Raw genomic sequence first — 18,393 nt, 5'->3', positions numbered from 1 at the left:
AGCTTCATGATGCAGTCTTTTGAAATCATCATCACTATATAAATCGTTATTTAGGGTTTTTTTGCGCACAGAAACTATTCTCGTCTTCATAAAGTTATTGTAGAGCCGCTGTAGTGAGATGGACTTTGTAACTTTAGTCTTTAGTGTCTTTTAAGGGTCTTGAGAGTGTAAAGTTGAGCCAATGGAGGCCTTTCAGAGCATCAGATTTACACTAAAATATCTTCATTTGTGTCTGAAGATGAACGGAGGTCTGACGGGTGTCCAACCACATGAGGCTCAGTCATTAATGACACAATCTACATTTTTGGCTGAACTAACCCTTTAATGGAGGATGAGGCGGGACAGCATTTGATCCCTACCTAGTTTGGCAAAGATGACCGACACATCTTGGACAACGTCTCCTGTAGCGAGAGGAGCGGATCCGCAGACGGCCTCCAGCAGGGACACGTACTGCTTCATCGAGGGGTTGGCCTCCACCTTCAGAGCCTGCAATGGTCATAAAGCTTCATTAGAACACATTCACATCAGTCTCAGCCACAGAGAATCCTCACAAATAAAGGACCGCTCCATGTTAGTAAGGAGCTTTCATTTTGCCCCAAATTACTTGCTTTGTTTACATTTTTATTGCAAAATAAAGCTATAAAACTATATATATATATATATATATCATTTTTTAAAATAGTAATAATAATAAGGCTCTATGAAATGTGTTTTCATTTTCCCCAAATTATCCCAAAGCAATGCACAAGACATTAAATATTAATTAAATAATATTTCTGGCAAACAAAACATGGATGAAAACTTGTTGTATTACTTAAAAATAATGTTTAATGAAGTGTATTATTATTGTTCACCTCAAAATTTCTTCAAGTTAAAACCAAAGCTTTATTTTGACGACTTTTGAGTTTGTGTGTATCATCATAAAGTGATTTACTTTTGATTTATTCATACAAAAATCGCCAAATCCCATGACATTCCTAAATTTAGCCTTCGCCTCAGTCGCTCCGGTATAAAGGATCAGATGAGGTTAGTGGGACCTTTTTATTTTGTCCCAAATTACTTGTTTTATTTACTTATTTATTGCAAAATAAAGTAAATATATATATATACATATCATTTTTTTAAATAATAATTATAATAATAATGCTCTATGAAATGTGCATTGCTTTGGGATAATTTGGAGAAAAGAAAAACAAGACATTCATGTAATAATATAAAATATTAATTAAATAATATTTCTGGCAAACAAAACAGAAGTTTACTGTATAATTAAAACATGGATCAAAAAATTGTTGTATTACTTAAAAATAATGTTTAATGAAGTGTATTATTATTGTTTTTATTACATTCTGCTGTATTAGTTAAACCAAAGCTTTATTTTGACGACTTTTGAGTTTAGGTGTATCATCATAAAGTGATTTACTTTTGATTTATTCATACAAAATTGTCAAATCCCATGACATTCCTAAATTTAGCCTTCGCCTCAGTCGATGTTAGTGGGACCTTTTTATTTTGTCCCAAATTACTTGTTTTATTTACATTTTTTTGGATTCTGTTTTAATGGTTTAATTTCATTTTAGAAATCATGGATGTCTAATTAAAACAAATTTCTAAAATGTTATGATTTAATACAATTTTAATCACAATAGGCCCTATGAAATGTGTTTTATTGTTTCCCAAATTCCTTTTGTTTAAATTTTGATTGCATTTTAATGGTTTAACTACATTTTAATAAACGATGTCTGATTGACTTCATTTCAAAATAAAATAAAAACAAATTATAAACTAAAAAAAAAAAAAAATAGGACCCTATGAAATGTGTTGCAATGCATAAAACATGAACAAAGAAATGAATGTAAATTTTTTAAATATTAATTCAATAATTATTTGGGCAAACAAAACAGAAGTTGTCTGTATAATTAAATATTGCTTGTGTTTATTATATTCTGCTGTATGATAGTAATATACACCTGTCATAATTTCATAAGTTAAACCAGACTTTTATTTTGACGACTTTTGAGTTTGTGTGTATCCAAAATGGCCAAAATCCATGACATTCCATTATTATTATACAGTAAAAAAATTTTTTATAACGGATTCCACAATTATTTTTCCACGTTTCATATATTTATTTATTTATCTGTATCAACATTGGAAATCTTCTTGTACATGCTCATTTATTTTTATATTGCCTTTGCTGTCATCCACTTAAAGTTCATCTGTACGAAGATTAATAACGCAGTTTAACGTGATTTTTGGCAAATCCATGTTTCATAACACTGTGATGTGTATATTCAGTGTTTCATTCATTTATTTAGACAAAATAGTAACACATTTAGCCAGAACATGACAATAATACAGGGTTCCCACTCTTTTTCAGCAACCATTTTCCAGTACTTTTCCAGGACATTTTCAATTTTACTACGACTTTAATAAAATTTTACTTTAATAAAGGCAAGGCATGACTTTCTCGCAATTGCGAGTTTACATATTTGTGATATAAACGCGAAAATTGTCGCAATTCTTTTTTCCTCAGTATTTGACTTTATAACTTGCAATTGCAGTTTAGATTTCGCAATTCTGAGAAAAGAAGTCAGAATTGAAAGATATAAACTCGCAACTGCGCAAAAAAGTCAATTGTGAAGAAAAGACTTGCGAGTTTATATCACGCAATTCTGACTTTATAACACACAAATGTGACTTTATATCAAAATGATGTGATTAGGTAGCAGCTTACGAGTTAACATTCACTGCATAATTTGAGCAGTTATAGCATTAGATATTAAACATCATTATTCAAAATATTACTCATACGCATCAAACTCAGCATTCCTGAACATGTGCTTTCTGCAACTAGCGCTGATCGTTGGGCCAGAGATAAACTCTTTATACTCGCTAAAGAAATAACTTTTTTTAGAAGAATTTTAACAAGATTTTCCAGGACATTTGACATTTTCTCTAATTTTCCATGTGTTTTCCAGGACGAGTGGGAACCCTGATGCTCATTTATTTTTATATTGCCTTTGCTGTCATCCACTTAAAGTTCATCTGTACAAACATTAATAACTTAATAACGCAGTTAAACGTGATTTTTGGGAAATCCATGTTTCATAACACTGCACTGTTGTGATGTGTATATTCAGTGTTTCATTCATTTATTTAGACAATAATAGTGTCGATATCGGCCCTAATTCCACCCTGAACAAACCTTGAACATGCTCTTCATGTCCTGCAGAGCATTATAGAACGGTGCCAGGACTCTGGGCTCCTGTATGCCACTGTCCGCCCGCCGGATCAGATCCTTGTATCTCTGGAACATTCCCGTGGGATCGCTCCAGCAAACCTCTTTAAGATGATAGAAGCGTCCAGAGCACCAGTCATCCTTCCTGAAGAGAGGGAATCAGCAACTGTAAACGCATGGGACTGGAGGCTTATAGCGGTCATGACATGGATGTTGATTATTTTAATATGTTCCTTGTGGCCTCCTAATTTTTAATGTTAAAGTATTTTGCACAACAACAAAATGCATGTGATCGCGCCGGCGCGTTCCTCACCTCGCATGACTTAGACACTTAAAGAAGTAAATTGTGTCATTAATGACTGAGCCTCATGTGGTTGGACACCCGTCAGACCTCCGTTCATCTTCAGACACAAATGAAGATATTTTAGTGTAAATCTGATGCTCTGAAAGGCCTCCATTGGCTCAACTTTACACTCTCAAGACCCTTAAAAGACACTAAAGACTAAAGTTACAAAGTCCATCTCACTACAGCGGCTCTACAATAACTTTATGAAGACGAGAATAGTTTCTGTGCGCAAAAAAACCCTAAATAACGACTTACATAGAGATGACGATTTCAAAACACGGCATCACGAAGCTTCAGAGCGTTATGAATCAGTGAGTCGATTCAGCGGTTCAGAGCGTTATGAATCAGTGAGTCGATTCAGTGGTTCAGAGCGTTATGAACCGCTTAATCGACTCGCTGATTCATAACGCTCTGAACCACTGAATCGACTCGCTGATTCATAACGCTCTGAACCACTGAATCGACTCGCTGATTCATAACGCTCTGAACCACTGAATCGACTCGCTGATTCATAACGCTCTGAACCACTGAATCGACTCGCTGATTCATAACGCTCTGAACCACTGAATCGACTAATGATTCATAACGCTCTGAACCACTGAATCGACTCGCTGATTCATAACGCTCTGAACCACTGAATCGACTAGCTGATTCATAACGCTCTGAACCACTGAATCGACTCGCTGATTCATAACGCTCTGAACCACTGAATCGACTCGCTGATTCATAACGCTCTGAACCACTGAATCGACTCATGATTCATAACGCTCTGAACCGCTGAATCGACTCATGATTGAACCGCTGAATCGACTCATGATTCATAACGCTCCGAACCACTGAATCGACTCATGATTCATAACGCTCTGAACCGCTGAATCGACTAATGATTCATAACGCTCTGAACCGCTGAATCGACTCATGATTGAACCGCTGAATCGACTCATGATTCATAACGCTCCGAACCACTGAATCGACTCATGATTGAACCACTGAATCGACTCATGATTGAACCACTGAATCGACTCGCTGATTCATAACGCTCTGAACCACTGAATCGACTCATGATTCATAACGCTCTGAACCGCTGAATCGACTAATGATTCATAACGCTCTGAACCGCTGAATCGACTCATGATTGAACCGCTGAATCGACTCATGATTCATAACGCTCCGAACCACTGAATCGACTCACTGATTCATAACGCTCTGAAGCTTCATGAGGCCGTGTTTTGAAATCGTCATCACTATATAAGTCGTTATTTAGGGTTTTTTTGCGCACAGAAACTATTCTCGTCTTCATAAAGTTATTGTAGAGCCGCTGTAGTGAGATGGACTTTGTAACTTTAGTCTTTAGTGTCTTTTAAGGGTCTTGAGAGTGTAAAGTTGAGCCAATGGAGGCCTTTCAGAGCATCAGATTTACACTAAAATATCTTCATTTGTGTCTGAAGATGAACGGAGGTCTGACGGGTGTCCAACCACATGAGGCTCAGTCATTAATGACACATTTTACAGTTTTGGGTGAACTAACCCTTTAAGTAGAAGGAACCTATTTTTTCCCCCTCCCAAGCAACCTAGCGGATGAGTCATTATTTGGGTTAGTAAAAATAACTAAATGATAGTTTTAAGTAGAAAATAGTATTTATGTAAAGAGATATAGTATATTATCTACCTATTTACCTAATTACCCCCATTATCATCGACCATCACGATGTTTTACTGTAAACATCGCTGATTTAGGGGACATCGCCCAGCCCTGATGGTTATGATCTGACCTGTCGTATTCGATGAAGACGGCGGGCGAGTGCTGGAACAGATCTCTGAGCTGGACGCTAGCACACTCGGCGTACAGATAGCGGTAAACCTGGTGGATGTGAGCCACAGTAGAGCTGAACTCTGCTCCTTCACACTCCTCAGACGGATCCGCGGACTCCTTCCTGCTCCAGCGCTTCAGATAGCCAATCAGGTCCTCCACATGGACACTGTGTCTCATTCCTGCATCATAATGTGTATGTCAGTTGTGATAATTAGCACTTATGCTCATTTATTAGATCATAAATCCAGTAAAACAGTGAGATATTCCTCCAGTGTAGATCAGCTGTTCTCTGTGAGAATTAGGGATGTTAACCGATGACCTTTGACCGATGGCATTATGAATCAGCGAGTCGATTCAGCGGTTCGGAGCGTTATGAATCAGCGAGCCGATTCAGTGGTTCAGAGCGTTATGAATCAGCGAGTCAATTCAGCGGTTCGGAGTGGTATGAATCAGCGAGTCGATTCAGCGGTTCAGAGCGTTATGAATCAGCGAGTCGATTCAGCGGTTCGGAGCGTTATGAATCAGTGAGTCGATTCAGCGGTTCGTAGCATTATGAATCAGTGAGTCGATTCAGCGGTTCGGAGCGTTATGAATCAGCGAGTCGATTCAGCGGTTCGGAGCGTTATGAATCAGTGAGTCGATTCAGCGGTTCGTAGCATTATGAATCAGTGAGTCGATTCAGCGGTTCGGAGCGTTATGAATCAGTGAGTCGATTCAGCGGTTCGTAGCATTATGAATCAGTGAGTCGATTCAGCGGTTCGGAGCGTTATGAATCAGCGAGTCGATTCAGCGGTTCGGAGCGTTATGAATCAGTGAGTCGATTCAGCGGTTCGTAGCGTTATGATTCAGCGAGTTGATTCAGCGGTTCGGAGTGTTATAAATCAGTGAGTCGATTCAGCGGTTCGTAGCGTTATGATTCAGCGAGTTGATTCAGCGGTTCGGAGTGTTATAAATCAGTGAGTCGATTCAGCGGTTCGTAGCGTTATGAATCAGCGAGTTGATTCAGCGGTTCAGAGCATTATGATTCAGCGAGTTGATTCAGCGGTTCGGAGCATTATAAATCAGTGAGTCGATTCAGCGGTGCGTAGCGTTATGAATCAGCGAGTTGATTCAGCGGTTCGGAGTGTTATAAATCAGCGAGTCTCGTTATTTAGGTTTTTTTGCGCACAAAAACTATTCTCGTCTTCATAAAGTTATTGTAGAGCCGCTGTAGTGAGATGGACTTTGTAACGACGTCTTTAGTGTCTTTTAACCGATGACCGTTTGACCGATGGTTGACCGTATCAACGTTAACCGATCAAAGTTGTCGGTTGTAAGTAAAAAAAAAAGTGATCTCTAAATTAGGCTATTATAGACAGTGGACTAAACGCTACTATAGTTCGCCATCTCATTCCAAAATCTTTTTGTGTGAAGTGAACAAATCCCTCACACTCAATTTTCATAACTCGACTGTTTGTACTTAAAGGGTTAGTTCAGCCAAAACTGTAAATTGTGTCATTAATGACTGAGCCTCATGTGGTTGGACACCCGTCAGACCTCCGTTCATCTTCAGACACAAATGAAGATATTTTAGTGTAAATCTGATGCTCTGAAAGGCCTCCATTGGCTCAACTTTACACTCTCAAGACCCTTAAAAGACACTAAAGACTAAAGTTACAAAGTCCATCTCACTACAGCGGCTCTACAATAACTTTATGAAGACGAGAATAGTTTCTGTGCGCAAAAAAACCTGAGCTGCTCGGCCGGTGCGTGTTTTCCGCATTCTCAAGGTGCTGTTTTATCCTTTGGTTTTATCGTGTTTCAGTCTATTAGACAACATTCTGCATAAAATGGGCTTACATTTGGAAATATATTACATCTACATTTCAGTGGTAACACACAAGGTGTTGATCATCATCTTTCTTTATTATTGTTAGCACTACCTCGAACTAAAGCGCCGTCTCTTCGGAGCTGTCATTTTCTTAAATGAGCCGCGGCAATGTTTCAAATGAGCTTCTAACGCTAGACAAATGCCTTTATCTTCATCGCGATCACCTTGTACCCAAACCATTTCCAAACTAAGGAGCCATTTGTCCTCCGATTACAAACGAGCTCCTCGGCGCCGCGTTTGCGGACTCATGTTTCGCGCTGTAGGGGATTTTAAATAAGTGACGTGAGTGGAAGGCAGGCGCCGGGACAATGTGTGTGTGTGTGTGTGTGTGTGTGTGTGTGTGTGTGTGTGTGTGAGAGCGGGAGGCAGAGCGGCAGAGAGATGCGACAGAGTTGCGAAATTGCAGGCACTCTCAAGTCATCCGAGGTGTGTATGACATTCTTCTCTCAGACAAATAAAATCTGAGTTATATTACACAAGTCCAGGCTAATCCAAGCTTTATAATAGCAGTAATAGTTGCTCTGTTTCTGAAGTCCATAAAAAGTGCATCTGTCCGTCATATAACTGCTCCAGCGGCTCTGGGGTGTTAATAAAGGCCTTCTGAAGCGAATCAACGCGTTTGTGGAAGAAAAATATCCATATTTAAAACTTTATCAAGTAAACTTCCGGCCTCCGCCTTCCCTGTTCAGTTTCTGGAAGTGTGTAAAGTTCTCCTGCGGATGGAAAGACTAACGCTCAGCTCCGCTCGTCATGACGTCACACACACATCTGGAGTTTCACTTTCAACATTCAACACTTTTACACAGAAGGCGGAGGCCGAAAGTTTACTTGATAAAGTTTTAAATATGGATATTTTTCTTACACAAACGCGCTGATTCGCTTCAGAAGGCCTTTATTAACACCCCAGAGCCGCTGGAGCAGTTATATGACGGATAGATGCACTTTTTATGGACTTCAGAAACAGAGCAACTATTACTGCTGTTATAAAGCTTGGATTAGCCTGGACTTTTGTAATATAACTCAGATTTTATTCGTCTGAGAGAAGAATGTCAGACACACCTCAGATGACTTGAGAGTAAATTATGGGCGAATGTTAATTTTTGGCTGAACTATCCCTTTAATGTCACACTAGTCTTGTCTCGTTTTTTTAGTATTGACTGACGCTGACTGTTTTCAAAAACGTGATAATCACACGCGGTTTTAATGATAATTAATTTTTAAGCGATATTACTAACCGTCAGTACATGTTATCGTGAAACCGGTAATCGTTTCATCCCTTATTGCACAGTAAGACCAGGAATGTGTATAAAGTGAATTAAAATGGGTTTATTTTTAAACCACAGCAGCCATCAGCTTTACCTATGGCTCTGGTGAATTCGCTGGGCTCCTGAACGCTGTGGGCGTAATCCACATGAGAGCCGAGAAGCTGCAGCACCTCTGCAGAATAGATGTAGACAGATTTGGGCTGTAGGTAAGCGATGGGACGGCTCTCATCCCAGGGCGGCCTGTGTACTGGGACCCAGTAGAGCTGAGAGAGGAGGTGATGGAAGGAGGATTTGACCTCTCGCAGGGGTCGGCCCTGACTGTCCAACAGCTGCGACCGCAGATACTGAGAGTACTTCTCTCTACAACACAAAACACACACTCTCATATGAAAACACATGCATTGACTTTACATGAAAAATATATAACTCCACCAAGACCAAATACATTAACATTGTATATGGTAGCCATATTCAATAACATGTTTAAAGGGTTAGTTCAGCCAAAAATGTAAATTGTGTCATTAATGACTGAGCCTCATGTGGTTGGACACCCGTCAGACCTCCGTTCATCTTCAGACACAAATGAAGATATTTTAGTGTAAATCTGATGCTCTGAAAGGCCTCCATTGGCTCAACTTTACACTCTCAAGACCCTTAAAAGACACTAAAGACTAAAGTTACAAAGTCCATCTCACTACAGCGGCTCTACAATAACTTTATGAAGACGAGAATAGTTTCTGTGCGCAAAATAACCCCTAAATAACGACTTACATAGTGATGACGATTTCAAAACACGGCATCATGAAGCTTCAGAGCGTTATGAATCAGTGAGTCGATTCAGCGGCTCAGAGTGTTATGAATCAGTGAGTTGATTCAGCGGTTCGAAGCGTTATGAATCAGTGAGTCGATTCAGCGGTTCAGAGCGTTATGAATCAGTGAGTTGATTCAGCGGTTCGAAGCGTTATGAATCAGTGAGTCGATTCAGCGGTTCAGAGCGTTATGAATCAGTGAGTCGATTCAGCGGTTCAGAGCGTTATGAATTAGTGAGTCGATTCAGCGGTTGAGAGCGTTATGAATCAGTGAGTCGATTCAGCGGTTCAGAGCGTTATGAATCAGTGAGTCGATTCAGCGTTTCAGAGCATTATGAATCAGTGAGTCGATTCAGCGGTTCAGAGCGTTATGAATCAGTGAGTCGATTCAGCGGTTCAGAGCGTTATGAATTAGTGAGTCGATTCAGCGGTTGAGAGCGTTATGAATCAGTGAGTCGATTCAGCGGTTCAGAGCGTTATGAATCAGTGAGTCGATTCAGCGTTTCAGAGCGTTATGAATCAGTGAGTCGATTCAGCGGTTCAGAGCGTTATGAATCAGTGAGTCGATTCAGCGGTTCAGAGCGTTATGAATCAGTGAGTCGATTCATCGGTTCAGAGCGTTATGAATCAGTGAGTCGAATGAGCAGTTTGGCGGTTTGACACGCGATCCGAATCATGATTCGACTCACTGATTCATAACGCTTCGAAGCTTCATGATGCCGTGTTCTGAAATCGTCATCACTATGTAAGTCGTTATTTAGGGTTTTTTTGCGCACAGAAACTATTCTCGTCTTCATAAAGTTATTGTAGAGCCGCTGTAGTGAGATGGACTTTGTAACTTTAGTCTTTAGTGTCTTTTAAGGGTCTTGAGAGTGTAAAGTTGAGCCAATGGAGGCCTTTCAGAGCATCAGATTTACACTAAAATATCTTCATTTGTGTCTGAAGATGAACGGAGGTCTGACGGGTGTCCAACCACATGAGGCTCAGTCATTAATGACACAATTTACAGTTTTGGCTGAACTAACCCTTTAAGCTATTCTGAGGCATGGCCTCCTCTAGACCCCTGAAGGCGTAGTTGCCAGGGTTGCGGTTTTCCCGCACAATTGGGCTATTTTAAAAAAGGAGTCGCGGGAAATATTACAGAGCCGCGGGTTGCGTTTTTTTGGGCTACTTTTATAATGTACCGCGGCCGCAAAAAAAACGGCAAAAAAAAATTAAACTGAAACCGTTTATTAGTTTGTATTGATCCCGGGAATGAATACTTGGCAACAACCGCTGCTGCACGTGTGCATTTAACATCACATGAGTTATGCCTATTGGTGATTGAAGTACAAGCATTGGTTTGGTTGTCCATGAATGAACAAGCAGCATTATAAAGTGTCAGGTAAATGGCCATCACTGCAATGCTTTCTCTCTTTACTGCTGAAATCTGTTCTGAAGGGCGGAGAAGAGAGCACAAATGTCTAAAAGAAAACAGCCCTGAGATTGTATATAGTTCTGTGATATATATATGCGCTATACCAGTCAAACATTTGGAAACTGTACTATTTTGATTGTTTTTAAAGAAGTCTCTTCTGCTCACCAAGGCTGCATTTATGTTATTAAAAATACAAAAAAAAGCTGTAATATTGTGAAATATTAGGCTACTAAAATGAAAGTAACTGTTTTCTATTTGAGTATATTTTAAAATTGAATTTATTCCTGTGATCAATTTAAATTTAATAAAGATCAATGTATGATTAATTCAAAGAAATTAATACATTTATTCAGCAAGGGTGCATTAAATTGATCAAGTATAGACATTTATAATGTTGCGAAAGCTTTATATTTCATATAAATGCTGTTCTTTTTAACTTTCTTTTCATTAAATAATCCTGAAAAAAAGGTGCACCACTGTTTTTAACATTGATAATAATCAGAACTGTTTCTTGAGCAGCAGATCGGCATATTAGAATGATTTCTGAAGGATCATGTGAATCACAGAAATAAATTGTATTTCAAAATATATTCAAATAGAAAAAAAGTTAGCCTATTTTAAATTGTAAAAATATTTCATAATAGTACCGTTTTTGCTGTATTTTGGATCAAATAAACGCAGCCTTGATGAGCAGCAGAGACTTCTTTCAAAAACAATAAAAATAGTACAGTCAGTTTCCAAACTTTTAATATACATATATATATAGTTTATTTTAGGCCCTTTGGAAAACTCGAAAACTGGGCTACTTTTCATTCCATTTGGGCAGCATTTTCATTCGGATTGGACTTTTAAACCGATTACAGCGCTCCATGTAAACGCACTGTGTTATTCACTGGTCATAATGTTATGCCTGATCAAGTGTTTTTGCTCATGAATGTAATTGGAGCATAAAGCAGGGTCAGGCGAGGCCGGTGTGATGAGGGCTTTAACACACATGCATCTGAAGATATATATATAGATATATATGCATCTATACATCCCTACAAGAGCTTGATAAAGCCGAGAATAGACCAACGCATGTTTCCCGCATTAGGATCTGACGTGGTTTTATGCCCATCAGACACAGTCCATTAAATAAACAGGCCAAATCCGTCAGGCACACACACATACGCCCAAACATAGCACAATATTTCTCCTCTTTAAAGCTTATGAGATCAGAGAAGATCAAACCCAGATGAAGCCAGACTAATGTCCTCCATCGAGCGGAGAGTTGGAGTAATCTGGAATAATTTGGTCAGACGAGATGAGACTAAATATGTTCGTCAACGGCTTTCTTTTCATGATGAGACTGCACCAATGTCCAAAAACACTGACTAAGAATAAATTAACATGCATTATTGTTGACGAAAAAGGACGAGTCGATCCATTAGAATGGCTTAAGCGGATGGACAACAGCTTCACTATACAGCACAGTGTGCATTAATTATTACGTCAACCATATTTACAGTATTGTTTTATTATGGAGAGAGATGGAGATCAACATTGTTTACATTAATGTTAATGTTTTTCTTGTATTTATCCCTCAGGTTTTCCTTACTAATTACTCACTCATACTCACTGGTGGTCAAATGTGACCATACACCTCAACTATTTTTAAAATAAATAGCCTATATTTTAGTTCAATAATATTTATTAAATATTTTGAGGAGATCTTTTGGTACTAAATATGGTGTGCAATAATTATGGTCCACTTTAAAAATATATATTTGTATTATTTATATTACAATTAGTGTAGTAATTAAGGTTAAAATAAATAATTTCAAGGCAAATTAGAGTCTTTTTGTCCATTTGTAATGCCATTACTGGTGCCTGTGTGGCTCTTTAGTCAATATACATGAAGGCTAGTTGCTCAAAGTATTGCAGATCATAACTGCTTATTTGTGACATTTTAAAATGTTAATATAGTAATGAATAGTAATGAATGCAAGGACATATAATTTAACCCCTCAAAAAAGTTTAAAATAGTGCTAAAAGGCAAATTTTTCCTTATATGTACATATGAATTCATACTGAATTAAGATGGAAATGTATATTTGTGTCCATCAGCTCATAATCTTATGCTGATTTTAGGCATCTGTGCTGTAAATCATCCAGTTAGCTATGATGTGGCACATACATTATGCAGGTTATATATATTGTATGTAACTTATTTTGCCACACAATATTTTGAGTTTTCCTTTGACATAAATCATGAGACTTTTCGACTAAAACTTGACTAACAAAAAAAGACTAAAACTAACAAGGACATTTGGCTCAAGACTAAGACTAAATTAAAAATAGATGACAAAATTAACACTAGTTTAGGAGTTCAACTACTCAAGTCTTTTCCGCCATAGTGCAAAGCAGAATCTACACAAATGCACGGTTCTGCCAGCATTGCTATTCTCCAGCTGCAGCTGAACGTCAAACAAAGCCACTGCAAAATAATCAGAGTCGTGACCTTGCAGCATTTGCAAACACAAAACGATGAGCTAAAGAAGTTCATTGTGGCAAAGAAATGCCAATTTAAACATGAACAAACAATCGGATCGGCCCACACGGGCATCAATGAGCCTCGGCCGCCAATGAGCCTGTGGCCGGTTCTCCACTGGTCCTCCATGACCCTGTGGCCGGTTCTCCACTGGTCCTCCATGACCCTGTGGCCGGTTCTCCACTGGTCCTCCATGACCCTGTGGCCGGTTCTCCACTGGTCCTTCATGACCCTGTGGCCGGTTCTCCACTGGTCCTTAATGACCCTGTGGCCGGTTCTCCACTGGTCCTCCATGACCCTGTGGCCGGTTCTCCACTGGTCCTTCATGACCCTGTGGCCGGTTCTCCACTGGTCCTCCATGACCCTGTGGCCGGTTCTCCACTGGTCCTTCATGACCCTGTGGCCGGTTCTCCACTGGTCCTTAATGACCCTGTGGCCGGTTCTCCACTGGTCCTCCATGACCCTGTGGCCGGTTCTCCACTGGTCCTTAATGACCCTGTGGCCGGTTCTCCACTGGTCCTCCATGACCCTGTGGCCGGTTCTCCACTGGTCCTTCATGACCCTGTGGCCGGTTCTCCACTGGTCCTTCATGACCCTGTGGCCGGTTCTCCACTGGTCCTCCATGACCCTGTGGCCGGTTCTCCACTGGTCCTTCATGACCCTGTGGCCGGTTCTCCACTGGTCCTCCATGACCCTGTGGCCGGTTCTCCACTGGTCCTTCATGACCCTGTGGCCGGTTCTCCACTGGTCCTCCATGACCCTGTGGCCGGTTCTCCACTGGTCCTCCATGACCCTGTGGCCGGTTCTCCACTGGTCCTCCATGACCCTGTGGCCGGTTCTCCACTGGTCCTTCATGACCCTGTGGCCGGTTCTCCACTGGTCCTCCATGACCCTGTGGCTGGTTCTCCACTGGTCCTTCATGACCCTGTGGCCGGTTCTCCACTGGTCCTTCATGACCCTGTGGCCGGTTCTCCACTGGTCCTTCATGACCCTGTGGCCGGTTCTCCACTGGTCCTTCATGACCCTGTGGCCGGTTCTCCACTGGTCCTCCATGACCCTGTGGCCGGTTCTCCACTGGTCCTCCATGACCCTGTGGCCGGTTCTCCACTGGTCCTCCATGACCCTGTGGCCGGTTCTCCACTGGTCCTCCATGACCCTGTGGCCGGTTCTCCACTGGTCCTTCATGACCCTGTGGCCGGTTCTCCACTGGTCCTTCATGACCCTGTGGCCGGTTCTCCACTGGTCCTCCATGACCCTGTGGCTGGTTCTCCACTGGTCCTCCATGACCCTGTGGCCGGTTCTCCACTGGTCCTTCATGACCCTGTGGCCGGTTCTCCACTGGTCCTCCATGACCCTGTGGCCGGTTCTCCACTGGTCCTTCATGACCCTGTGGCCGGTTCTCCACTGGTCCTCCATGACCCTGTGGCCGGTTCTCCACTGGTCCTCCATGACCCTGTGGCCGGTTCTCCACTGGTCCTCCATGACCCTGTGGCCGGTTCTCCACTGGTCCTCCATGACCCTGTGGCCGGTTCTCCACTGGTCCTCCATGACCCTGTGGCCGGTTCTCCACTGGTCCTCCATGACCCTGTGGCCGGTTCTCCACTGGTCCTCCTAGGGGTGGGACGATATCTCGATATTTAAAATATATCGAGATATTTTTTAAACACGATATGGATTTTGATATATCGTATATATCGATATATTGTTTATATTTAATTCTGATTCCGCCACTTTGCTTGTTTGCCTTCTCTGTGCTGTGCTCGGCCCCGCTCGCTCGCCCCTGCCTCCTTGCTTTTGTTCCCCCTCCCCTCGCGTGTTGTCATGGCGGCGTCCGCAACCAGCTCGGAGGCTACAGAACTCGTCTTAAAAACAACTGGCTCCATTATATGGAGATACTTCGGTTTTAAGGCGTCGGACGAACAGCAGACAGATGTCTACTGCCATGAATGCCGACAGTTGGTTCTCAAACACTTGATCCAAGATACAGTTTACCTAGGCAGCATTACTTTGCGAGACAAGAACTCCCGCGACTGTACACTACGGAGAGAGAGCGGCTTGCTTGCTGGAGAAGGTTACTTACTATGCCCTTGATTTGAGTTGTTTTATTTTTGAATGAAAATTCATTATTTGCATGCGTTTTAAAGCCTTGTGCGTAGGGCACCATGCGCTTTCCTGAGCGCGCGCACTAAAAGCCTGTCAAACAAGTGATTACTGGACTAAATCTTACTGCGCTAATACTGTCAAATACACACAAGGTTAACACAGTCGGTTATGTCTAAAGTGAAAGTAAAATCGGCTTGTGTCTGTATATTACATGCGTGAAAGTCTTAAATTGACAGCAGCGCAGCCTATAGTGAACACGCTGCCGCTTGTCCTTAAAGGGACAGTTCACTCTAAAATGATGTCATTATTTACTCACTCTAATGTTGTTCCAACCCTTTATTAATTTCTTCTGTTGAACACAGACAGCTGATAGTAGCCATTGACATTCATATTATTATTTCCTACAATGGGGACCAGCAACTGTTTGGTTTCCAATATTCTTCAAAATATATGTTATGTCCAACAGAAGAAAGGACTTTATTCAGGTTTAAAACAACTTGAGCGCGAGTAATCAATGACAGAATTTTCATTTTTGAGTGAACTATTCCTTTAGTGGTTAATAAAATAACTAAAGACAAAGACAAAATCACTCACGGCTCTTGACTGAAAAACTAATACAGTAGCTTTAATTAGAATCAATGTATATTTTATAGGGAAGTCTATGTAGTGTTTTATTTTTACATTTATTAATTCAATTTCATACTTTAATGCTGCTGTACAGCTCTGAGCTGCCAGTGTAAATCTTTATATATATTTATTTTATATTATACAATACACTAGGAATGTGTACAAGGTTTTTTAAAAGTAAAGTTTTAAGTTTAAGTAAGGTTTTTCAACTCTTTTAAGTAAAATAAAGAAAGAGTATTGCAATAAAAAAATAGTATTTTTTCCTCAAGCTCTTGCTGTTCGGCTAAGAATAGAATAGCAAAAATCTGTTGCGACTAGCCATCAGAACCGAACCGAACCGAAAACCGTGGTAAAAAAAAACGAGGTATGTATTGAACCGTGGACTTACTGTATTGTTGCATCCCTACTTTGTTCCTACATGAACTGCCTTTGCACTTCAATAAAAAAAAAGACTGTGTGGTATTTGGCATATTTGTTTTTGCAGTAGTTTTTGGGGGGTTATTTTTCCTGTAAAGATATCGAGATATATATCGTATATCGAGATATAGCAAAATATATAGAGATATATTTTTTGCTCCATATCGCCCAGCCCTAGGTCCTCCATGACCCTGTGGCCGGTTCTCCACTAGTCCTCCATGACTCTGTGGCCGGTTCTCCACTGGTCCTCCATGACCCTGTGGCCGGTTCTCCACTGGTCCTCCATGACCCTGTGGCCGGTTCTCCACTGGTCCTCCATGACCCTGTGGCCGGTTCTCCACTGGTCCTCCATGACCCTGTGGCCGGTTCTCCACTGGTCCTCCATGACCCTGTGGCCGGTTCTCCACTAGTCCTCCATGACTCTGTGGCCGGTTCTCCACTGGTCCTCCATGACCCTGTGGCCGGTTCTCCACTGGTCCTCCATGACCCTGTGGCCGGTTCTCCACTGGTCCTCCATGATCCTGTGGCCGGTTCTCCACTGGTCCTCCATGATCCTGTGGCCGGTTCTCCACTGGTCCTTCATGACCCTGTGGCCGGTTCTCCACTAGTCTTCCATGACCCTGTGGCCGGTTCTCCACTGGTCCTTCATGACCCTGTGGCCGGTTCTCCACTGGTCCTTCATTACCCTGTGGCCGGTTCTCCACTAGTCCTCCATGACCCTGTGGCCGGTTCTCCACTGGTCCTTCATGACCCTGTGGCCGGTTCTCCACTGGTCTTCCATGACCCTGTGGCCGGTTCTCCACTGGTCCTCCATGATCCTGTGGCCGGTTCTCCACTGGTCCTTCATGACCCTGTGGCCGGTTCTCCACTAGTCCTCCATGACCCTGTGGCCGGTTCTCCACTGGTCCTTCATGACCCTGTGGCCGGTTCTCCACTGGTCCTTCATGACCCTGTGGCCGGTTCTCCACTAGTCCTCCATGACCCTGTGGCCGGTTCTCCACTAGTCCTCCATGACCCTGTGGCCGGTTCTCCACTGGTCCTTCATGACCCTGTGGCCGGTTCTCCACTGGTCCTTCATGACCCTGTGGCCGGTTCTCCACTGGTCCTTCATTACCCTGTGGCCGGTTCTCCACTAGTCCTCCATGACCCTGTGGCCGGTTCTCCACTGGTCTTCCATGACCCTGTGGCCGGTTCTCCACTGGTCCTCCATGATCCTGTGGCCGGTTCTCCACTGGTCCTCCATGATCCTGTGGCCGGTTCTCCACTGGTCCTTCATGACCCTGTGGCCGGTTCTCCACTAGTCCTCCATGACCCTGTGGCCGGTTCTCCACTGGTCCTTCATGACCCTGTGGCCGGTTCTCCACTGGTCCTTCATTACCCTGTGGCCGGTTCTCCACTGGTCCTTCATGACCCTGTGGCCGGTTCTCCACTGGTCCTTCATGACCCTGTGGCCGGTTCTCCACTGGTCCTTCATGACCCTGTGGCCGGTTCTCCACTGGTCCTTCATGACCCTGTGGCCGGTTCTCCACTGGTCCTTCATGACCCTGTGGCCGGTTCTCCACTGGTCCTTCATGACACTGTGGCCGGTTCTCCACTGGTCCTTCATGACCCTGTGGCCGGTTCTCCACTGGTCCTCCATGACCCTGTGGTCGGTTCTCCACTGGTCCTCCATGACCCTGTGGTCGGTTCTCCACTGGTCCTTCATGACCCTGTGGCCGGTTCTCCACTGGTCCTCCATGACCCTGTGGCCGGTTCTCCACTGGTCCTCCATGACCCTGTGGTCGGTTCTCCACTGGTCCTTCATGACCCTCTGGCCGGTTCTCCACTGGTCCTTCATGACCCTGTGGCCGGTTCTCCACTGGTCCTCCATGACCCTGTGGCCGGTTCTCCACTGGTCCTTCATGACCCTGTGGCCGGTTCTCCACTGGTCCTTCATGACCCTGTGGCCGGTTCTC

General features: G+C 42.5%; 1 protein-coding gene across 1 annotated transcript in view; it reads right to left on the bottom strand.

Moving 5' to 3' along the window:
• Positions 1 to 321: 321 nt before the first annotated feature.
• The window catches only part of LOC307144232 (uncharacterized protein), a gene marked incomplete at its 3' end in the record, with an annotated part of 160,024 nt that continues 141,952 nt past the window's right edge, over positions 322 to 18,393 (bottom strand). The window contains exons 35-38 of the mRNA XM_079846335.1: positions 8,630 to 8,895; positions 5,360 to 5,579; positions 3,209 to 3,386; positions 322 to 486 (exon numbers count right to left, since the gene is read on the bottom strand). Coding sequence (XP_079702461.1) covers positions 322 to 486; positions 3,209 to 3,386; positions 5,360 to 5,579; positions 8,630 to 8,895 — 829 coding nt within the window. The remainder of the gene's footprint in view (positions 487 to 3,208; positions 3,387 to 5,359; positions 5,580 to 8,629; positions 8,896 to 18,393) is intronic.

The sequence above is a fragment of the Gobio gobio genome, assembly GCF_949357685.1.
Source record: "Gobio gobio genome assembly, chromosome: 20".
Taxonomy (NCBI): Eukaryota; Metazoa; Chordata; class Actinopteri; order Cypriniformes; family Gobionidae; genus Gobio; species Gobio gobio.
Note: the sequence above shows the minus strand (reverse complement) of the source record. Positions and strands in the feature narration are given on the sequence as shown.